Source organism: Pundamilia nyererei, unplaced genomic scaffold (genome assembly GCF_000239375.1).
Source record: "Pundamilia nyererei isolate P.nyererei 1_Seehausen unplaced genomic scaffold, PunNye1.0 scaffold00026, whole genome shotgun sequence".
NCBI classification, from domain to species: domain Eukaryota; kingdom Metazoa; phylum Chordata; class Actinopteri; order Cichliformes; family Cichlidae; genus Pundamilia; species Pundamilia nyererei.
The window spans coordinates 3,223,741-3,248,350 of record NW_005187427.1 but is presented as its reverse complement, the minus strand read 5'-3'; the positions used below and the strand labels follow the sequence as shown (position 1 = coordinate 3,248,350).

The 24,610-nt window shown below is 38.3% G+C and overlaps 1 protein-coding gene across 1 annotated transcript; it reads left to right on the top strand.

Annotated features, from left to right (window-relative positions):
* Positions 1-113: 113 nt before the first annotated feature.
* lars1b (leucyl-tRNA synthetase 1b) lies at positions 114-20,947 on the top strand. Its single transcript, XM_005727792.1, has 32 exons — positions 114-223; positions 449-570; positions 918-1,005; positions 1,118-1,198; positions 1,444-1,581; positions 1,841-2,002; positions 2,239-2,351; positions 2,584-2,647; positions 3,207-3,295; positions 3,452-3,677; positions 3,845-3,932; positions 5,397-5,473; positions 6,913-6,966; positions 7,068-7,208; positions 7,553-7,630; positions 7,737-7,822; positions 8,045-8,110; positions 8,314-8,396; positions 9,217-9,355; positions 9,617-9,829; positions 10,768-10,825; positions 11,616-11,679; positions 12,819-13,002; positions 13,192-13,282; positions 13,495-13,635; positions 14,726-14,866; positions 15,930-16,040; positions 16,292-16,402; positions 17,571-17,675; positions 18,427-18,522; positions 18,770-18,902; positions 20,715-20,947. Exons 1-32 carry the CDS (start codon positions 218-220, stop codon positions 20,918-20,920), a joined length of 3,555 nt encoding a protein of 1,184 aa, XP_005727849.1. The 5' UTR covers positions 114-217; the 3' UTR covers positions 20,921-20,947.
* The last annotated feature ends 3,663 nt before the right edge of the window (positions 20,948-24,610 follow it).

The following is a 24,610-nucleotide window of genomic DNA, read 5'->3' as shown; positions in this document are numbered from 1 at the left end:
AGTAATTAAGATTAATAAATCTTAGCTATTCTAATTAATGTGCAAATACAACAGATAGGTTAAGATACGTCTGAAAAGTCAGATGGACTACATTTCCCAGAAAACCAAGCGAACGGTGTCATCAGCCAGGCACCGGTGGCGTGGGTTTCTCTTGTCAAACTAGACACTATTTCTTCTTTTTGAACAGTATAACTAATTACTTGCAGTTTTAGACAAAATGACGGTAGGTCCAATCTTTTAATTACTCGCAGTATGAAATGGTTGATGCTAGTTTTTTGTAAAAAAGAAAATTTCTGCCTTAGAGCATTAATTCAATGTGGCTGTTAGCAAAGTTAGCTAACATGAGCTGTTGAGACAATTACAGAAATAAAAAAGTCTGACTCTGTTAAGCTGGATATTGCGGCTGTTATTGTTATGACATTCATATTTGCTCGACGGTACATTTCAGGAGCGGAAAGGAACAGCAAAGCTGGACTTCCTGAGAAAGATTGAATTGGAAATCCAGGAGAAATGGGAGAGGGAGAGAACATTTGAGCAAGATGCACCGACAACAGTCGGGGAAAGTACAAAGTGAGTATCTTTTCAGTTTTCAAGAACAACTACGTGATCAGTTTTCTGAACAGTTTTACAGTATTTCTCAAATTGTTCCAGATAGAGAATATGCAACTGTAAGCCCATATATAAAGAAAGATTTCCAAAGATTTGCAGCACACTGGAATGTGAAAGTAGTTTCTGTAGAACTTCCTTGTAGAACTAAATATATTGTAATAGGTATGTAGTACATTTTTGTTGCTGAATTATGTTGTCTGATGTTGTTTCATAGTTCACACTACAATATTGGGAAAACCTGTTGGGTTGCAGCTAAATTGTTTGTTTGTTTTTTACCTTACCTTTTTTTTTTTTTTTTTACCTTCTAGTAAAAACAAGTACCTGGTCACCTTTCCCTATCCTTACATGAATGGCCGTTTGCACCTTGGCCATACATTCAGTTTTTCAAAATGTGAGGTAAGTTTAAAGGCAGACATCGACCTGAGTCACCACCTGTTGCAAATAAGTTAAGATTGAGAAATTTGATATGTGGTCTCTTACCGATTGTTGTTCATTTGTCTTCCTGCAGTTTGCTGTTGGTTACCAGTCTCTTAAGGGAAAGAAATGCCTCTTTCCATTCGGGTTGCACTGTACAGGAATGCCGATCAAAGTAAGTAATGTTGGGTTTGTTTTTTTTATTCAGAAACTTTTCATAAGATTTCTTGGTGTCTATAATCTGACATAATCTTGTCACTTTTCATCATATAAACATGCAATTACAGTTTGTTCTTATTGTCCCAAAATCAACTTTTAACATAACTGTTTTATGCTACTATCTATCTGTCATAATCCATCTCTCTTAAACAGATCTTTGTGTTTTTTCTGATATTTTTAATCAATAATTGTATCCATCAGGCCTGTGCAGACAAGCTGAAGAGAGAGATGGAGTTGTATGGAAACCCTCCACAGTTTCCAGAGGAGGAGGAAGAAGAGAAACAACAGCAAACAACATCTGATGAAATCATTATCAAGGACAAAGCAAAGGGCAAAAGGGTTAGGATCACAGGGCAGAAATGCTATTTTCAAAATGAATTTATTATACTTATGCTATTATGACAAAAGCTTGAGCTGTTTTTTTAAGGCCTTTATTACCCAGGACAGAATTTGCAGAGTTAAGATGAAAGCAGTACCATAAAATTTGGTTTGAAGGTGTAAAAAATTAGTCTGTTATCTAAGTAGTGTATGGCTTCATTTTTTCAGATAAAAGAAAGTTTGTTAACATTCTGCAATCTCTTTCTTGTTTCTTTGCCAGAGTAAAGCAGTGGCCAAATCTGGATCCACCGCTTTCCAGTGGGACATCATGAGGTCTCTGGGCTTAACTGACCAGGAGATTGTCAAGTTTGCTGATGCTGAACACTGGCTGGATTACTTCCCTCCTTTGGCTGTCAAAGATCTCAAAGGGATGGGAGTCAAGGTGGCTTTCTCTGTTTGTTTGTTTTATCTTTCTGTGGTTTGATTAAAATTATTTTTAAGACTAAACTGCACATACCTTTTAAACATTCATGCAGTTTCATGTGGCAAAACATTGTAATTTTTAAATAAGAGACACAAAAAGTACAGTGACATTGATGCATCCATGTTTTCATGGCTAAAGGAAGGCACTGAATTTATTCAGTTGTGCTGACATGCTGTTATGTCATTACCTCATAGGTGGACTGGAGGCGTTCATTCATCACCACAGACGTGAACCCCTTCTACGACTCCTTTGTCAGGTGGCAGTTTGTTACTCTAAAAGAGAGGAAAAAGATCAAATTTGGTAAAAGGTGAGATGCTTTCAGGTTTTCTTGTCGTCTACCACAAGGTTTGGTTTTTTTTAATGATATAGGGAAAAAATCATCATAGTTTATATATGACTGGTTTTTTTCAAGTGGCTTTCTTTCCCAATTCTGTTTAATTTGATGTCTTCCTTTTAGTCTTCTTTGAGTCTATTCTGAGTCTGTATATTCTGTTTATATTATTGAGTCTATATCGTGACTATTCTGAACTCCCCTGCAGGTATACTATCTACTGTCCCAAGGATGGACAACCATGCATGGACCATGACAGACAGACAGGAGAGGTAGACGTCCTCAGCTTGACAGAAAAAATTATTTATTCTGAAACTGTAGTATTGTTTAAGATTAGGTACACCTCACTAGTGTCAGGGTTGGCCCCATCCATATTGACATGATAGCATCACATAGTTGCTGCAGATTTGTCAGAACAAGAACTAGCAGGAGTGGGGCCCCATGTGGTCTTCTGCTTCGTAGTTTCGATATGTTGTGCATCCAGAGATGTCCTTCTGTCTGTAACAAGTGCTTATTTCAGTTGTTGTTGCTTTCCTATCAGGTCGAAGCAGTTTTCTACTTTTTGGATCATTCTGTCTTTAGAGATGGTTGTGTCATAAAAACCAAGTAGACTAATAACAGCAGCAACAACAATGCCACATTCAAAGTGACTTAATACCTAATAAAGTGACAATGTTGAGGCGTATTTAACCACAGATTTACTGCAGGAAATGCTTAAAAATGTTTGTTTTACTTATTTTACCACAAAACTTTCTTACAATTTAAATTGTAGTGATTGAGGAACTTTTATTTATCAAATTTTCTTCCTTAACATTTGTGCTTCACTTATAGGGAGTTGGACCTCAGGAATACACCCTGATCAAGATGGAGGTCGTTGAACCCTACACAGCAAAATTCAAATCCAAGGTCTTTTATAGCAGGTAACAAATACTTAATGCTGTACTTCCACAAAAAAGAAAACAAAACTTTCTTGGAGATGACAGGTTTACAAAGAAAGACTGATTTAATCCTCTTGAATATAACTGTCATCCTTTTTAAATCCTGTCACTAAGCCTTAGTTTCGGTACTTCCCACAGCGGTATGAAAGGCAAAAACATCTTCCTGGTGGCTGCTACACTTAGACCAGAGACCATGTTTGGTCAGACCAACTGCTGGGTGAGACCTGACATGAAGTATGTTGCTTTTGAGACAACCAGTGGGGACGTCTTCATCTCCACCAGAAGGGCTGCCAGGAATATGTCTTTCCAGGGCTTCACCAAGGAAAATGGAGTGGTGCCAGTAATAATGGAAGTACTGGGACAGGTACTACTTTTTTCATGTGCTGCTTCCAGCTACAGCAAATAAGTTCAGATCATTTAGATGGATTTATTTAGTTTCAGTGGAATAAAAAATAAAATGCTATCTAATATTAAACCAGCAGTTCGTGTATCTAATTCAGTGGCCTTTTTTCTTTTTTTTGGTCTTTGTAGGATATCCTCGGCTGTGCCCTGAGTGCTCCTCTGACCTCCTATAACATCATCTATGCTCTCCCTATGCTCACCATCAAGGAGGATAAAGGTATGAGCCAAAACGCTAGGATTAGATTTGTAGCTTAAATTTCATTACATTTTTGTTTTTGAGAAATTGTGCCGTTTCTTTTGAGGCGGAAATTTCTCACATTTAAGCATCATAGTTGTAGATGGACGCTGTTGCTGATTGCACTCAAAACAGCAGGAATATTCCTGAGGAGTGGCACCCTCCTCTCTTACGGTATGTACTTGGCAATCATAAGTAGGGCTGTTCGATATAACAATATATATCGGATGACGATATAAAAACGTCTATGTTTCATTTTACGCTATCGTTTGTTTCGTGGTGTCGCAAAATAAACTGTTTACTGTAATATTTTTTCATCGTTTTGATGGTCACTGTAGTGACTATATTAATTTATTAAAGTTCTCTCTTTCTCTTATATTTAATATAACCACACTACAGATGGACAAGCGCCTGTTTTTATGCGTTGTGGTTAGCAACAATGATGGTAACAGCATCGCGTGTCCGCTTGTTTATGTTCCACATAAACCTTTCACAATAAAGCTCAAGATCCTGTTGAGACTTTCCAAAATAAACTGAATCACGTGAAAGAGCAGATTATTTACGGATGAGAAGTAAAAAAGAGGCGCCAGCTGCTAAAAAATAAACCTTAGACTCAAACGTTAGAACAGGCTTTTCCCCGCAGCACGCCGTGTAATAAATACTCACAAAGAAAACTGCGGGCGTTACAACTTATGTCTAAAAATGTATAGTTTCATGCATTGGTTAAAACACTGGACTCCAGCTACATGACGCGCAGCTGGAAACACTTCCATGAGCTGCCCGAGATTCACAGAATTTACAGAAAATGTTAGATTTTTGTGATTTATATCGTTATCGGGATGACAGAATTCTTATATCGGGATATGAGATTTTGGTCATATCGCACAGCCCTAATCACAAGTAGTTCTAAATAGTTCAGTTTTTCCACCTCTTGCTGTCTTCTGCACAGAATCTGACTGAAATTTGATTTATCCTCATTTATAACACTGTCTTATTTTGCTTGAGCTATATAGAAAAATTCTTGGGACTCAAAATAGCAGGACAAGGTCAAGGTAGAATTCAGAAGCATTGTTTGCAGTGTCAAAGGATGGATGCTATAAGTTCTTGTTTCCCTCCAGCACATAACATTTGCAATCATTTAAAATCGACCTTATTGCAGAGTGTTTCTATTCTGTTAGAAGTCAGACTTCTCTATTTTTCTTGTCTGTGTTGCTCCAGGGTAGTAGTTTGTCTCTTTGTACTCATCTGTCCTATTGATGAATCTCTGTAGAGTTAGTAATAATTGGAATTTCTCAATGACTAAGTTGATATGTCACAATTTTAATAATAAATGTCCCCTGTGTCATCATGTTTCTGAGGGTTATGAAGGGTAAGGGAAAAGAATAAAAAACTGCATTATCATTTTATAGATTTTATGCATTGTTGTGTCTTTCCTGTCTGTCTTAGGTACTGGGGTTGTTACCAGTGTACCATCTGATGCTCCTGATGACATTGCTGCTCTCAGGGACATCAAGAAAAAACAGGTGACGATATAAACCTACGAAAAGGTCTTGAGCCATCCTGCATTTCTTTATATTTTTCAAAGTTTTTCTTTGGATATTGACTTCTTTTGCACTCATTTTTTTTAATCCAGTCTTTTTGTCTGATCTGATCAAAGCGGAAAAAGGCACCTAACTCGAGGGATGAATAGTTTTGTGTCTACACATGACAGTCAACATATCGAAGAACTTCGTTACTTCAGGCATTTTTGATACTAGCAGCTTGTCAAAAAAACGAGTTTCTCGTGTTCTGAAAACACAAAAAATGCTAATGATTGAACAGTTTCACAGTCATAAAATATTATTTTTGTACTAACAAGGTGATTTACAATAAGCTTTTAGAGGAAAACATATCTGGACATGGTGTGCAGTATGTTCTGAAATTAGCTTTTTGAGGAATCTGGACAAGTGGAGAACACAACAAGGAGTGACAGTCCTAAAAATTATCTATAGCAGTTGAACATGATTTAAAAGTCATTTCTTTAAGAAATGTGAAAAACTACAGCAAAAACCTGACACAGGAAAGGTGGCTGTCAAGATGTCATTTTTAAAGAAAACAGGGAAAAAAGGCTGAGGTATGCCAAATTACACCACATGATGGAATCAGTGGCAGCAGGTCTTAGGAAGTGATTCATCTAAATTGGAATTTTGGTGTCAGGAGACAAATACAACAGAGAGTGTGAATAGCTGTAAATCTGTAAAACACGGTGGAGGCTCTGTCATGCATTCGAGCCAGTGATGTTGGTGATCTTGTTAAAACTGATGGAATGATGAATACAAAAAGTGTCATGACATTTTAATCCACCAAAAAAACAAACAAACAAAAAAACCCAGAAAGGTTTTTTTCTGTGGTAATGTTGTCATGTTTTAGGATGACCATGATCCCAGACACATTTCAGTAAATTAATCATGAATAAAACCAAGTGGAACGCCATCAGTCAAGTGATGGACTCCCCAGAGCCCGGAGCTCAACATTATTGAACCTGTGGGATCCTACTAACAGAGAACAAAACAAAAGACAGGCAGCATCCAAAGAAGAGCTTTGAATGTCCTCCAAGAAGCCTGGAGAACTATTTGCGAAGGCTACTTAAAGAAACGACAAGAAAATTTGCCTAAGAGAGTTGAAGTTGCATTGAATAGCTCATTAGAATTGTGCAGACTCTGTTTTTGCCTTATCTGCTGTATTTCCATTTATGTGTACAGATGTATCAATAAATCACTACACTTATTTACCATTTCCATATCAGAATCAAAAGAAATATAAAGGTTCTGATACCATCCAGCAATAAGTTCAAAATTTCTGAACCTTTCACATAAGTGCGTAATATTTTAATTTGATGTTAGTTTTGTGGGCAAAATGTAGTCATTTCTTCTCACATCCTTTTTGTTGATGTCACTGTTCTTTCTTGGACTTGGAATAAAAGGCGCTGCGGGAGAAGTATGGAATTGAGGACAAGATGGTTCTGCCTTTTGAGCCGGTAAGCTGAACTAGTAAAGTCCATTCATTTTACTTATGCTGCACAAAATTCATGCATTCAGTGTCACCATGCAAAGTCATTGTGCTTTTATTTGTGTGCAGATCCCTATCATTGAGATTCCAGGATATGGCAACCTGTCTGCTCCTCTGGTGTGTGATGAGCTGAAGATTCAGAGCCAGAATGACAAGGAGAAACTGGCTGAAGCCAAGGAGAAGGTTTATCTGAAGGGATTTTATGAAGGGGTGAGTGCCATTAGCATTCAAAGCATCTATGTTAGTTAACAAAATGCAGTCTGTCTGCAAAAGCCCTGCAGGTATACGTTTTAGGTTTGAAGCTTGTATTGTTTATCTCCCAGGCACAAATCAAGTAATTCGAAGCTTAAGGCTAGCCTAAATCATTCATCAACTGTCTGTGGATTTTTAGGTACCCTCAGGTAGTTTTCTTCTGTTTACCATCGTTAAACACTGAAGCAAGAAGAAGTTCTGTAACCATTTGTGAGGCATAGCTCATTTGCTGGTAAATCTTGTAAATAGTTCAAACAGTGCATCAGTGTGTTTGACTTTCTGCTAATAATCTTCTGTCCTAGATCATGCTTGTGGAAGGCTACAAGGGCCAGACGGTCCAGGATGTCAAGAAGCCCATCCAGAAGATGATGGTTGAAAAGGTAAAAAAAATTATTTGCAGAGTCACAAAAAGTTATTGTTTATTTATTTCTGTATTATTATTATTATTATTATTATTATTATTGACTCTATTTTCATGTATTCCAGGGAGAAGCCATGATCTACATGGAGCCAGAAAAGCAGGTCATGTCACGTTCAGCTGACGAGTGTGTGGTGGCTCTTTGTGACCAGTGGTGAGTGCTGCTGGAACTGTAAAATAAAGTTATATATATATATAATTGTTGGTGTTTGATACTTTGAATTACAAAGTGACAAAAAGTTAACAGCTGGTTAAGTTTAAACTAGTTTCAGTCATTCTGGTCATGAAACTCTTGTAATTTTAACTTTTTAAAAACATTTTTAGTGTTTACTGTCTTCAATAAGCCTTATGCAAATATTATTTGTTTATCCCACAGGTATTTGGATTATGGGGATGCTGAGTGGAAGCAGCAGGCCAACGAAGCCCTGAAGTCATTGGAAACGTAAGATCTCTGATGCAATTGATTTGCATTATATATTAAATTTGTCTTTGCTAGTGTTTTTGTGGTGGGATCTTGTAAAGGTTCAGAACACCAATTTATTATTTGCCTATAAGCTTTATGCTGGAAATAAAATGTTTCAGTCCAAAGTCTTGTCTAATTCATGTTTTGTTTTGTTTTTATGTTTCTTTTGCAATACCATACAGATTTTGTGAGGAGACCAGAAGAAACTTTGAGGCAACTTTGGACTGGCTGCAGGAGCATGCCTGCTCACGTACCTATGGTCTTGGTAGGTGGTTTCAGTGTGTGTGTGTGTGTGTTCAGTAAATATTTAAAACTAACCACCACTCTTATTTATCTTTAGCTTTGCTGGCACTTTTAAGATCATGATTGTCTAATTGGAAACAGTTTTTTTTATATAAAGATTTGAACTTGTATTTGAGCGATGCTCTTGGTCTATAGATGGAGACAAAGGACTAATGATTGGACACCTAGCAACACTCCATCTCTGATGGTTTTTATAAGAATAGATGCAGACTGAAGCCCAGCTGGCATTCAGCGCAGGACACTGCAGTACAGTCTAGGCTAGCTGTAAACTGGTCCTCACTGTATAAATCTCTCCACATGTTTTAAGAATAAAAAACACAAAGTCTATCCAGTCATTTTACCAGACAATTAGCCTGTAAGACGTTTAACATTGTCACCAACCTGAGTTTAGCTGATCTGAGGCTGCTTAAATAGTCGATCTTTTGTAAATTCTTCTAAACAGGGATTCCAAAATCCTAAAAATCTATAATCTGTGGAAAAAAGTGTCAAACTATTTGTGTGAAAGCACAAGTTACTTTGGTGTCTGGTTTGATTTGGTTTATTTGACAACAGAGTTACATTTCGGCTTGTGTACAGAAGATCACACAGTAAAGCCAAGACTTTGTTCTACATTTCCTCAATATTTGGCACCAGTGTGTGCAGTTTGACAAGAAAACATTGTTTTAAAACGGATGAGATGTCGGTTGTCATAAAATGAATAATTTTGGTTTTCTTTCTCCTTTGTGTGTGTGTGTGTGTGTGTGTGTGTGTGTGTGTGTGTGTACATCCCCTGGTTACCATAGGAACGCGACTGCCTTGGGACGAGCAGTGGCTGATTGAGTCCCTGTCAGACTCCACCATCTACATGGCTTACTACACCGTAGCCCACCTTCTGCAGGGAGGTGTGCTTAACGGCCAAGGAGAGTCACCACTGGGCATCAAGTATGGATGCATCACACGCATGTGCACACAAATATGCAGAAACCAGTAATTTCCAAATCATTGTTCATTTAAGTCTCGTCCCTTCTTTTGCACTAAAATAAATGTCAAATTAAAATGAAGCATGTACAGTCAGCTATTGAATTATATAAAACGCACACAGTCACACCAAGCATTCAATTTCTTCTTTTCACCTCACTTGAACACAATAAGTCTCTGTTTCCAGCCTCATTTATGTCTTTTCTCTTTTTTTCTCTACCACAGGCCAGAGCAGATGACTAGAGAGGTGTGGGACTTCATCTTCTTTAAGACTTCTCCGTTCCCTAAGACCAACATCCCTAAAGAGCATCTGCAGAGGCTTAGAAGGGAGTTTGAGTACTGGTACCCCGTGGATGTCCGTGTATCTGGCAAAGATCTGGTGCCCAACCATTTGTCATATTACCTGTACAACCATGTGGCCATGTGGCCCAAAGACAAGTAAGTTTGCTCACTGGACTGACCAGAACAAAAAAAGAGGACAGGAATGAGGGGCGACAAACAAAATTTCGAACCTCCAGCTATCAGCTTTGAATGACACTCTTATCATGCTACAAAAATGATGTTCTCTAGTCTAATTGTGACATTTTTTTCACATCCACTTAGCTGATATTCCATAAAAATGTGATTGACAGTTAAATGAATATTTTTGGCAAGTGTGCCCAACACAACAAGCATCTCTAAAGAGCTCTAATTAACACATTATATCCCATTAGTTTAATACATGCAAAAGTAAGTGTGTAAAAACATTTCAGCAGTTCACGACTGGTACACTGGTCTAATTCTTGGCTTAGATGAGTAACTTTTTGGAGTTTCTAGTGGTTGCCATGGAAACGGTCCTTTTGAGTCTGTTTTATACCCTTATTTGATGTCACTCTTGGCTCGGACTCACTGGATTTGATCTTATTTTGCCGTAGTTTCCGTAACTCTTTCTGTATTTATGTACATAAGTTAAAATAAGTTTTGGGTTTGTTTTTTTTTTTTTACATTATGTTACGGTGACACAAGAGTAAGGTGAGATGACAATAATTCAGATTCAGTAATAGAATATTTATAATTATGTCAGGTACTATATGCCTTTTTTAAGGTTTTGGTAATGTTGCATTATCAGAATGTGATAATACTGTGCTTTTTACCATTTAAGATGTAAATCAATAATCACAATACAGTGTAATGTTATCAGTGTCATAATGATGTTTTTTAACATACTGCCAATCTTCCTTTTGTTTTGCTGAATTTGTTTTTTTTTTTTTTTAATAAACTGAGCTCAGCTTTGCATTTGGGTAAACTTCCCTATGATAATGGCAGTAATGATGAAAATAACAAGATAACACTAAAAAAAAACTTTTTTTTCTCTCTCTTTTTTTTCTTTTTTACAGCGGGAAGTGGCCACAAGCAGTGCGAGCTAATGGACATCTGCTCCTCAACTCTGAAAAGGTATGTGAAGTATTAAGCTGTATGTATTACTTTAAAATCATTTAATTTGCTATTAGGTTATAACCCTGTAAGTTTAGGACCCTGTACCATGCCCCAAGTCTAACATACCCCATATATAAACAAACAAGGATATTTTGTTGCCATGATACCAGGTCTCTCTTGGAAATGAGAATTTTAATCTCAATGAGATTTTTTTTTTTACCTGGATAAATGAAGGACTAATAAAAAAATATCTTTCTGTTATTGCAGTTTAGTCAGTTTAGTCAAGCAGGTCACATGAAGCAGTTTATCATCTCACTAAAATAACACAGGGTTTCCCAATCTAGCTAAGTGCTTGTTGTCATGAAAGGATTGGCGTTGAGAGCCTCTGACCACTGTACCTTGACCACTAATGCTCATCATAGAAATACAAAGATATTAGATACAATAGAAAAATTTTAGACTCTGCTACTCTCTACGCACAGAGGTCCCCCCCGTTAGAACTGCCTTCACAGTCCAGGAAAGCTAGGGCTAAAGTTACCTGGTTAACATGAAATCTCGCTTTCTTTCTGGTTTCATTTGATGGGATCTTTTGTGTTCCTTGACTGACCGACAGATTTTAAACATAACAGCCAAACATTTCTCAAATAAGCTTTAAGTTCTGAATGGTTTTAGGAATGCCATTTTCTGTTTTTGCTGCTGATTGTATTTTGTTGTTGGGTTCTTTTGTGGTTTTAAACACAGAAAGACTGTGTGGGTGGGCAGACCTGAAAGATTGCGGCTGCTAACATCTGTTTCTTTTATCGACCAGATGTCCAAATCAACTGGAAATTTCCTCACTCTCAGCCAAGCCATTGACAAGTTTTCAGCAGACGGTATAATCAGTTTCTTCTTGATTTATCTCTCCTTCTGTCTTTTTTATTTCTTTCCCTCTTCATAGTTTTCTTCTCAATGGCGCTTTCATCTTACCATGAAACCTGGGAGAAAACACTTCAGGTGTACATTTGGAACAGATTTCAACTGTGTTTTCCCAGTGCATGGGCTGTTATGGATGATTATATTGTTAACATCTCTTATCCCCTGGTGAAGGTGTTTAGAAAATGAACCCATTTTCATTAGAAAATGAGGTTTTGATGTTGAGTATTATGAGTTGTTGTATTTGTCAGGTCAGTCAGTGGACTGTAAGTAAGACATTTCTGTATAATTATGTAATATGCACACTTTAAAATAGAGAATGCATGATGTTCTCAATATCAATGTGTGTTCTAAGATGAGAAGCTTTTAATTAGTGTTCAACATTTTGTTTTGTTGTTGCAAAAGAATTGCCTCTATCATTCATGTATTATGTATTTACAGATGTATTATATTCAAGGAATGCGGTTTCAAAAGATAAAAAGCAAATAAAATATTTAGAAGAATATAAGAGGAAGATAAATTGTGTTTTTAGAAATGGCTGGAAAGTGAGAACATTACAACTTATATGTTTGGTATAATGTTGATTATCCACAGGGAATTGAAGACTTATGTTTTTCCTCTCTATATGTTTACTTTTTTCCTTTACGTTAGCGATGGATAGATGGATAATTTCCACCTTCTTTTTTTTTTTTTTTATATCTTCAGTGAGCTGAAGAATAGATGGATAGTTCATGCTTCTATAGAAGATATCCTGCTGTGGGAGGAAACAGCTTCATGGTCTGCCAGCAGATAGACACATAAAGTTGTTCCTGTCTTAAAGCTAGGAGGGATGTCTGCTGAATAACCGACGTTTTCTCAAGCTTTGGAATTTTCCACAGAGCCTCTGTACTTCACCTTTTGTTGAACTATTTTGCAGAATAGAAAAAAAGTGCTGTGTTCATTGTATGTCCTGAATAGAGGATTCAGATAATTGGATATTAAACTGGAGCAAATTACAAAGGCAGTTGCGTTTGTGAGAGTGACCGTATATCAGTTTTACATCTATTATATTGTACCTGTACATTCTGCTGTTTTAACACGTTCTCATTTCCATTCTCAGGTATGCGTCTGGCTCTAGCGGATGCTGGAGACACAGTGGAGGATGCTAACTTTGTAGAGACCATGGCTGATGCTGGCATCCTGCGCCTCTACACCTGGGTGGAATGGGTGAAGGAGATGATTGCCAACCAGAACAACCTGAGGACGGGACCTGCAGACACCTTTAATGATCGGGTTTTTTCCAGGTAGTCTGAGGATTTAAAAGTGTCTGGAATGAAAAGGATTTACAAGTTCTGAAATTTATTGAATTTCAGCCTTGATAAAGCAAAAGAATCCACAGCTATGTCTGCATTAATAAATGTAAGGCGAAAGCTTGATTGTGGTTAAATGTTTTGAAAGTACATTTTTTAAAAATAATTTTCTTTCCTGTTTAGTGAGATGAATTCAGGCATCCTGAAGACAGAGCAGCACTATGAGAGGATGATGTACAAGGAGGCTTTGAAAAGTGGCTTTTTTGAATTTCAGGTAAATTAAATTGATAAAATTCCACCTCTGAGAGTCCTTAATAATTTGATGAGATCATATAAGAGACAATGTAGCATGATTTCAAGTACCCATAATCTACAACAGTAGTAGAGCATTTAGATTCCAGATACTGCGGTCATCGTTAAATCAGTAGAAGAGACTGACTCGAGTTTCGCTGATGAACCTTGTGTTGTTTTATTGTGTGTATTTAGGCAGCCAAAGATAAGTATCGGGAGCTGGCCATCGAAGGCATGCACAGAGACCTTGTCTTCCAGTTCATAGAAAGGCAAACTCTGCTGCTGGCCCCCATCTGCCCGCACCTTTGTGAATACACTTGGGGTCTGCTTGGCAAGGTAAGAAACACATGGATTTAGCGTCGTATTCCTGTTTTCAGGCTCTGAGTTGGCTCTGTGCTCTGACTTGACTCATATCTAACTTCTCCTTTCTGTCCTTAGTTCTTATCTGTCTTGTATATTTTAGAGTAAAACAGGAATACAGTCAAAAGAAACATTTTAACATCCAGTGTTTGTTTGTATTCATGAGTAGAATTGGGATCAAGGAGCTGAAAGCTACAGCTTTAGGTAGACCTCTGGGTAGCTCTGGGCCCGCTGCTTATTACCTGTGTGAAATGGTTACTGACTTTTTCACTGTTGATGTACATATCCACCGGGAGCATATCTTCGCACTATGGATCTTTTTCTCACTGCAGCATGAAGCAAATGCACACACAGGTGCACACTTCAAATAGCACAGGGAGACAAATATATTTTTAACACTCAAATTTATGAATATGAAGGAGTGCAGCTGTGATGGAAATGGGTTTTTGGCTGTCGCTAGGCAACAAAAAAAGCCCCAACACCAGTATGTTCTTCAGTCATGTGTTCACTACCACTAACTAAAGAGCTAAGAGGCACTCGGTACACAGAGAACTTACACATGCCACTGTTATGATACCATTGTGACCTCTGGTTGTGTAGTTATGATAACACTAAAGTTTGTGTAGCAGTTACCAAAACCAATGCTACCCAAATGCTTCACAGAAACACAGAGTAAGAGAACAAACTAGGAGAAAATTTAAAAAGAAATTACTAATCAATTTAGCATAGGCCGTGCAAGATTTAACTGCAATTTCATATACATATGAGCTTTTTTTTTCAGAAAGCTTTTTTTTTTTTAAGTAAATGATTAATAAGAAAACACTAATGAGGCAAGCCAGATTTCCTGGGCAGGGCTAACAGCAAACACTTGATTGCCTTTTTGTCTTTAAACTTGAGGAGGGAACAATTAACAGGTTTCTACTTGAGGATCTGAGGCTGTGTACTACTTGGTATGAGAACAGCAGTCCCAGCAGATATTCTGGAGCTGGGCCCAGCCATGAAAGTTTTTAAAAGTTTACATTGCTCACTAAGTGACTGTTTTTTCTTCTCTATTTCTGCTTGACAGACTGGCTCTCTGATGAAGGCATCATGGCCTGTGGCTGGGCCCGTGGACGAGGTTCTGATTCGTTCCTCTCAATATTTGATGGAAACTGCTCACGACCTTCGTCTTCGCCTCAAAGCCTACATGCTTCCGCCTAAAAGCAAGGTAAGATATGAAGTTGTCTGTACACTTTGCCTTCGTGGATATGCTGTAACTTTTGAGTTGCAACATAAAACAGACTGATGTAACTCTACAGCAGCATCCTATATCCTTTCTGATACACTTGCGAGCTTATGTCTGTGTTCACAGCAGGAAAGCCAGTCTATTGTTTGTTAACAGTTCCGCACTTCAATAAGTGGCTGTAGGCAGCTTAGAGAAAAGCAAAACAAGTATTGACAACATCTAAGACAGGCAATATCTCAGGTTTCCAGGCCCCCGTTATTGATTTACTGGAAATGCTTTGTTGCCATTGAGGTAGGATTGGAAAGATGATGGGAAAAGAGAAGAAAAAGGAGAAAGGAAAAGGTTTTTTTTTTCTTTTTCTTTTTTAAATATAGTTATTTTTTTCATACCATAAGCGTTCTCAGCAGCAACATCTATGTTGTTAGCATGTGAGTTCTAAATCTGCCCAGAAAAGGGGATTTGTGAGTATGTACAAAAAATTAAAAATATGATAAAACCAAAAAGTAATAAAACAAAAATAAATAAATAAATTTGGTAACCTGGCCAGGGTATACTCCACCTCTCACTTTATGATGGCTAGGATAGGCTCCAGGCCCCCTAAACCCCACCCCCACGTAGAAAATATGGAATATTTTATCAAGTAACATACAGTAAAATCATTTCCCACAGCCGCATATATCCAGTATTTTCCCATTATAGAATAATACCTGTGCAACTTTTTACATACTGTGAATATAATATGAAGGTACATTTGTGAAAACAAACATACAGTGCAATTGTCAGCTGTCATGTAATACAAGTTCACAGATCATTATGTCTGCTAAAGAACACACACACACACACACACACACACACACACACACACACACACACACACACACACAACAGCTTTTTTGTTTGTTTAACTTTTTTCCTTGAATAATCCAAACCCTGTTGGAATCTGATTGAGGCCACCTTGTTTTGTGGACCTGATGTATGAATAAACAAGATGAATGTGAAAGGCTTCTTATAAACACAAACATTAATCCTGTTTTCCTTCCAACAGAAAGGTGACTCCAAGCCTCCAGCCAAGCCCTCCCACTGCACCATCTACGTGGCCAAGAGCTACCCTCCATGGCAGCACAGTGCCTTATCCCTGCTCGGCAAGCACTACAAGGTAGGGAACGAACACACAAAGCCCAACATTCTTCACAGCATTAGGTTTGAAGATTTATTGTTTGCTGAAGAACTGCAGGTCTGCCTAGTGGTGCAATAATATGCTTATTTCTGTAAATCAGTAATTTCAGAATTAAATGATTATGTAATTGAATTCTTTCAGTTTCTCTGTGTCTTCCTGTCGATGCTCCTGTTTGTTTAAGTTTATTAATTGTTTCTTTTTTTCTTTTTCTGTTCCTGTTTTATGTCTAGACCAACAACGGGGTCCTTCCGGACAACAAAGTGATAGCGAGTGAACTAGGCGCTCTGCCAGAACTGAAGAAATACATGAAGAGAGTCATGCCTTTTGTAGCCATGATCAAGGTAAAAATATTGAAAGGCCAACATTAATGTTTCACTATGAAGACGTACACAGCCCACTCTCCACCAATGATCATAAACCATTTTGTCATCTTTACACATAGATGGAATTTTCCAGAGACGTTTTTTCACTTGTGATTTCCTTTGTAATAAGTCTCTTGCACAACAGCCAACCCATAAGTTGACTGTTTTTTCACACTGATCAACTTCTGATTGGTGGAAAGTCTTCCCTGATAATTTGTTGGGAAGATTGGAGTTGAAAAGCTATTTTCTTTTTTTTTTTTTAGTGCTTTGTGTTAAATAATAACAAAACTGTAGACAATACAATGGAAAATCTGAACAAGTGTTACACTGACATTACAGAGAAATTTCAGGAATTCTTGTTCTGCACAGTTTAATGTGTTTATTGATTGAAAAGAACACAAAACACTTTTGATGGGCTGTGTCAGCCACTTTCCATTTATTTGCAGCATCCACAAAAAATATGTTCACTGTCTCGGCCGCAGGTCTACATGTCTTAATTTACAATTTTCATCCCCACCTTTCATGTTACAAAAACGTTTCTAAAAGCAGTAGCCACCAGATGATACAAATATCACAAATAACATTATGCCTGCAGTTGCTGTTTCTGTTATATAAAGCTACATATTCACTCAAGATCAAGTGGTGCTAATAAATGATCAGAAGCATTGTTGCTTATTAAAATTTTAGAAGCCACATCTCTTGTGCTCTGGGCTTTGTTCAGGTTTCGCTCTTTCACTGCAGTGATCAAAAAGAATGAAGCTAATAAATAGTCATGATGAGCTTTGTATTCATCCACAGTCTGTCTCTCAAGCTGGTCTTGTATCTTTCATGTTGATTTATCTCCCTGCGTTATTTGGTTGTTTTTAACTTTTTTGGCTCATAAACATTTGTTTCTTGATAATCTTGTGGTGGTGGCATCAACATAGCAATGAACTTTGTGTGTGCGCTGTATTATAAACAAAAGCACGATTGCCTCAGTAATGAGATGAATTTTTATATTTCCAAATATCTCAGCTTCTGTGTAAAATTATACCAAGGAAATCCTCTGCACTTCCTCAATGGAGTTATTATTCATTGCCTTGTTGATCATTCGTGATGATAGCTCTGATTCTTATCATGTACGATGGGATCTTCTTTTTTTCTTTAGGAGAACCTGGAGAAGAATGGACCCAGAGTTTTGGATTTGGAGCTGGAATTTGATGAGCGAGCAGTTCTCATGGAGAACCTGGTCTACTTGACTAATTCTTTGGAGGTAAGCTTTATGATCCAACCTTTACCCCATGTTGTTGGTGTCTAAAATTTGTTGGACAACAACTGTGCAGCAAAGTGTGCAGAACTTTGGTTCAGTGTGTCTTCACATAAATGTCAAACTCGCACAGAGATGCTTTAAAGCTGAGTTTTACTCCCTTTGCAGAAGTAAGTTGAGGAAATCCTGAGCTCAGTTCTCTGCAGAAAATCCCCTTAATACCACTGTCTGCACAAAAGCTTAGCCTAGGCGGGGGGAAAGGGGGGGAAAAAAAAGCCCAAAGTCCCCAGGATACTTCTGCGAAACCAGCAGATTTAACCACAGAAAAGGAAAATTGCACTTAATGTACATCAAAGCAAAAGCTCGGCTTAAATTCTCATGTTTCTGATAGATCATAGCTAAAGATAAGTTGATGACAAGGAAGACATAATGAAATGAAATACGCTGTATCATGTAGGACTAAAAAAGCGTGATACATTACCTTACTCACAAACCAACTCTAAGAAGTGGGTTAACTGGTGTGGCTTGAAATAGGCTTGTAGATCACAGGACAGATGAGGAGAGAAGCACTTTGTCTGTTGCCATTTGTGGTCTTCTTTAAAGACCCAAGTACAAACTAGTCTCCCATTACTGTAGCATGGTTAGTATGCCCAGCATTTGCCAGTGTGCAAACCAAACGCACCTGTAAACATACTCCCTGTGGACTACACTGCTGAGCTGATTATCTTTTTTCCCCTCCATCGTTTCTCTTTGACAGTTGGAGCAGATTGACATCTTGTTTGCTTCTGAGGCTGATGACAAAGTGAAGGAGGACTGTTGCCCAGGGAAACCGTTCAGTGTTTTCAGATCAGAGGTAAATACTTTTCAATGCTTATTAGCTTTGGCCAGACTTGCGTGTTAGAGGATCACTTTTAGCTTTTTTTCCTCACTAACACATTTGTCCACAGTTTTCATATGTTCCTTATGGCTGTGCTCATTTTACTGACCTATTTCATTTTGTGCAGCAGCCAGTGATGAACAAAGAAATTTATTTTATTTATACTCATATCAAAAAGCCAGTTTTGCATTTTTCTTTTCTCCTCGTTTTTTAATCCCCGTAGCCTGGAGTTTCTGTGTCCTTGGTCAACCCTCAGCCGTGCAATGGCATGTTTTCTACAAAGGTTGACATCCGACAGGGGGACAGCAGAGACAGCATCGTCCGCAGGCTAGCCAAGGTCAATAGACTCATTAAAGGTTAGTAAGACAAAAATAAATAAAGCCAAAATGACTTTTAGTGACTAAATCAAGAGGATAAAAGTATTTGCTCAGTTTAGTTGAAAGCATTTGGGTTCAGTTAACCAACATCATGCGATGTTCAACACACATTTGTCTTATATCTTTCTTATATCTTTCTGACCCATCTTTTCTACTCTTCCCCAGCCTGTTGTAATCATATAGGAGTGGGGAAGGTTTGAGTGACAGAGTGAATTGACTGGGCCAGTGTGATGGGTATGAAACCATACCTCAGGTTTTAAATGTCCCCAGGTACACAGTGGCCTTAACATTTGTGAAAAGTTTAGAATAACATGACTGAATAACTGAGCTAGAAGGGCCTTTATCACAGGGGGTTAAATATACAGTGGGGAAAATAATTTCTTGGTCCCCTGCTGAATTTGTAAGTTTGCTCACTTACAAAGAAATAAACAATCTCTAATTTTATGAAAATTTCATTTTAATAAAGAGAGACAATATCAACCCAAGCTTTACATAAATTACATAAAAGTGATAAATTGATTTGCATGTCATTGTGTGAAATAAGTATTTGATCTCCAAGCCAAACATGATTTAGTACTTAGTGGAGAAACCCTTGTTTGTAAGCACAGCGGTAAGATGTTTCTTGTAGTTGGTCACGAGGTTTGCACACATCTCAGGAGGGAGTTTGGCCCACTGCTCTTTACAGAAAGTCTCTAAATCATTTAGGTTTCTTGGATGGTGCTTGGTAACTTGAATCTTCAGCTCACTCCATAGATTTACTATAGGACTGAGATCTGAAGGCTGGTTAGGTCACATGACCTTAATGTGCTTCTTCATTAGCCACTCCTTAGTTGCCTTGGTGGTATGTTTTGGGTCACTGTCATGCTGGAAGACCCAGCGTGGGGGAAGGAGGTTTGCATCCAAGATTTTACAGTTCATGACCTCATGTGCCTTCTGGAGCACGGGGACTTTGCAGGCGCAGCAAGATTTCAATCCATTACGGCGTAGTGTGTTGCCAATGGTATTCTTGGTGACTGTGGTCCCAACTTCCTTCATATCATTAACAACTTTGCTGAGCAAAGTAGCATTGGGATGATCCACCACCTCGCTCTCTTTCTTTCACTCTCTTTCAGCTATTTAGACAGCCTCAGTGTCTCTGCACAAAGACACTTACTGTAGAGCGTTCATTTACCTTCGCTTCAGTCATCTTTAATTCCAAGCTAATTTATGTGAGCTCTCTGATGACAGCTGACAGCCATATCATGCCGTTAAAACTGTGGCAAATATCTCTGCCAGTGTGTTGCTAACACAACAACCCCCAGCCATCCTTCATCAAATTTGTGCGAACCGCTTGAGAAAGCTTTCCGCTGTGATTGCACCACCAGGCACTCTGCCTTTTGAGAGGTTCTGCTTCTGCTGTTTCCATATTGTCTTTTATGTTTGGCTTTAGTTTTGTGTTATGCTTTCAGATTTGAAAAGAAAAACTGAATAATGTTGGCTTAGAACAGTTCAATATATGACCCAATTTTCTTTGTAGCCTGTTTTCTTTCACTTCTCTGTTCTCTGCCTGTAATGTCTCATCTCAATTTTTTTTTCTGTGTATCTCAGTGAAGTCTCTCTTTCTTTTCATTTTTCCATCCTGCTTCTTCTTTTATATTCTCCAATTTCCCCAATCTCAAGCATAGCTTTCTGTTTCTGTACTGGTTTATCTATCCCACCTCCAGTACTTCTGCATTTTCTCAGTTGTTTTGTTTCCCATGTTTCTTGTCTGTCTTGCCTCACCTCTGTCTCCTTCCACCTTCACTCCACCAGATCTGTCCAGAGTCAAGTTGATGAGGTATGAGGACCCTTTGCTCGGCCCTCGCCGGCTGCCTGTCCTGGGACAGGAGGAACAAGGCAAACTGCTCATCTCCAACAAATCTGTGTTCAACATCAATCTGGAGGAGAAGAAGGTCACTCTGGCTGACAACGGCCTAACTGTAGACATTGGCGACACTCTGGTTTATCTGGTTCATTAGAATAACATTGAACACACACGCGCACGCACACACGCGCACACACACACACACACACACACACACAGAGGTGAGGGGGCATGTTCAGTAGTTGTTGAGCTTTGTTGAAGATTCAAATGCATCAAGAAATGTTACAGCAAAACAACTCATTTTGATTTAAAGCATCAGGGCAGCAACTCAAAGCTGTATCTGTTTTATAATTGATATTTCTGTTTGTAAACTGATGAGTGTGACATCAGGAAATTCTGAAACTTGCTGGACCTAAAATGATGGCTTCTGTCTTCTTTTCTTTAAAACAAATTCTATATTTGTAGTACATCCACATCTGCCTCTGGGCTATCCCTCTGGTACAGTTTTCTCCTTAAGAAGTCAGTTTTGCAAAACAGTTATAACAAAATACTGCAAACTTATCCTAAAAGTTTTGACCTTTTTTGTCATGGTTGCAATCAAGGACAGCACTAGAATTTGTCATCTGTTTTGCAGGACTCAGGAACTCAGTCAGCGGTGTCCATATTAAAATCGTCTGTAGAGTTTATTCTCGTCACAGAAAACCACTGTTTTGATGTATGTTTATGTTGTGAGACTGCTCCTGCATCCTCCAGAATGCCTGATGGTTTCATACAGAGGGTAACGTGCCTTGTGGTGTTTTATACATCCAAGGTGAGGCGCATCGTTCCCTTATGTTTGTCAGCCTGTCAGACAGCATTCCTGTTTTCTAGCTGTGGATGGTGCTTGTCTGGCTTTTCCAGATGAATAATAAAACCTATGAAACATTAAACCTCTGTGGTGTTTGTCTCCCTCTAACCCCTATGCTGGCAGTTGCGCAATAAAACAAAATATGTTTACTTAAGGTTTATACTTATGGGCATGTTTGAGATCTCTGTGCTTTTCATACCTCTGTTAGCTTCTACTCCATCACATCTCACAGGGAGCTAAAGTGTTAGTGTTAGTCAAGTGTTAAAATTAAGATTCATGAGTTAAATCTAGATGTCTATAGTGAAAGGTTAGAGGTCATTTGAGGAGTAAAGCAGCCTGGATCCAACTACTGTACAGCCAATATCTCTTCTGTTAATTCACCAAATCTTTGTTCTAAAACAAAATATAAAAACACACTGTGCATGAGGTTACTCTACCTCTTTGTCAGAATCAACCAACAATCTTGCAGCTGAAAAATTGAGTCTGAGAGTCTCATGTTAAGATGTCAAACGTGCAATATTTGGGGAAAAAATCTGATGGAAATAGATTTGATTGACAGGTCTCCCAGCACACCATCCAAGGTGTTTGTCAGGCCTGAAAACTGCTCTCACTGCATTTGTGCTTTTGGTCCCTTTTGGAACATTTTTAATGGAATTAACCTCCACAGGCTGCTCATATTTAATGCTTTCACAATATAGTCCAGAGCTTTTTAAAGTGAAAATGGTGAGAAAATTCAATTGGAATTCAATATTTATCACCATTATAATAATTTAACTCTATGCTCGCTGATTGCAAAATTCCTCACAACTATCAATAATGAACAAAAATTGCTTATTGCGAGTAAATCTGTGCACTCAACGCAGTAACAGGACATCTTGCATGTGTGGAACTTGTAAATACATTTCCCACTCTAATATTATGACCTCCCTCAACCACTCTGTTGAGTTCTGCTCTCAGTAAGCTCAGAAGAAATTGACTGTAATTTGTTTCCTTTTAGATTATTCTGTAATGCTTCTGGTGTTTGTTGATGCAAAGGTAATATAATATAATCACATTTATTTTCTAGTCTTCCAGACCACTCAAAGAGCTTTTAACTACAAGTCACACTTTAACTATACATTCATGCAGCACTTTATTCTTTACACTTAAAAAAATGTGTCCACCTTACATCCATGGCCTTTTTAGATACACCAGTTATTTTAGCCATGTTTTTGAACTGTGGGAGAAACCAACACAGGAACAGAGAGAACATGTAAACTCCACAGAGAAACAAGTTCTGCCCCCCATCTAAGAAGTTTTGGTTTAGGTAAGTGGAATCAATCGTTTTGTGATGCAGAACTAATTGGCAGATATGTGTGTTTGTGCATGGTGCTAGCCAAGCCTGCCAGTCTTACCTTCTTGCCCAAGGATGGTAACTTCTTGTTCCAGAAAACTAAGCTGGCGTTATAGACTGACATGGAATTTGATTTAAAAAAAGATCCAAGCTGAGACCACTGTTCAGGTAAACTTAAAACATTCCAGTGTGGACAGAAAAGCACAAGCTTCAGGCCTATCTCTTAAAAAGGCTTTTACAGAATGACTTAATCAGGGATGACAGTGAAAATAATCATGAGAAAATGATGCATTGCTTTAATCCTGTGGACTTCAAATTAAACAGTATAATGTTTTAGTAATTTACTATGTTCCCCTTCACTTTTCTCTTCGGGTGTATTTCTGTGTGAACCGTCTTGGCGTCCAAACCATCATTAGTTTCACTACATGTCTCTCCACCACGTACAAAGTGCTGCTTGCTTCCCTCTTTCGCTTTTCGTTACCTGCTGTCAGACGTGAAATATGTCAGTCTAAATATAAAGGTCAATAAGAGAACACAGGAAATGAACACATTGCCTCTAAACATAAACCACAAGTAATTCATTGTATCTCTCACTTCCCAGCACTCCACTCTATAGACTTGTATTTCTACCTTAAGGGTAAGCGTAACATTTACTGTAAGTGGTTTTAAATTCATCAGTCACAGGTCAAACAAAAGAATAGGTTTGCTCTCTTGTTTGAGCTTATTCTTAACTTCCACCATTTATCAAACAATAAAATAATTCCTGCTTACTGCATTTCCCTCATTTTCTCAGTTTGTTTTTGGTAGGTTTCAGTTCTTTCTGCAAGATTTGAGGTCTTCTGACCTGCTGGCGTGTTCGTATTAAGTGCGCGCTTGCATCCACATTATTTTATTCCAGACATTCATGTTCATGCACCCTGATGTGTATCTGCCAAGTCTGCATTTGCTGTATTAGCAGGGTGCACGGCAAAGTCTCAGACGGAAGAAAACTACAAGACTTATCTCTGTCACACAGCTTTTGGCCGAGCCATCTGACTGCTGGTTTATCTGCTCTGATGCACACCCTCTCACTGGGAAAGTGTCACTCCGCCCCCTCCTCCACCTCCTCATTCCTGCTGACTCCCTGCTCGCTGTCCTCTCTCGCCTCGTCGTCTTACCCCTGTCTGGATGCCAGTAGCTGCTAGTCATGGAGGATGCAACAGTCACACGCGAGTAAGTGTTTGTTTTTGTTTTTTTGTCCCCACCACTACACATTGTTGTCAGCGCTGAACACAATAGAATTACAGCCAACAGCTCTTTTATCTTACCCAACTTAATAATGCTGCTGTGTTTATTCTCTTCTGCCTCTATGATAAATCATAATAAAAAAAGAAACAGAAGCTTTTGAATCTGTTGTTACTGCAGCTCCTGCATTTGCACTTCTTGGATTAAAATGCCAAGCTCAATGTGATGTTTGCTTTTAATGCAGAAAAACACGAGGCCAGGTTGCTGATTTGAAATTGTTTCTCTTGCACTTGAGTAACAGTTGACGTTTAGATGATGGTGAACCCATCTAACGATACTTTTATTCAAAATTTAATTTCAGTGCAGAACCGTTAGTAAACATACCTTTAACATCAGCATTACAAGACAAAGAAGGGGAAAAGGTGGGGGTGTTCACCGCA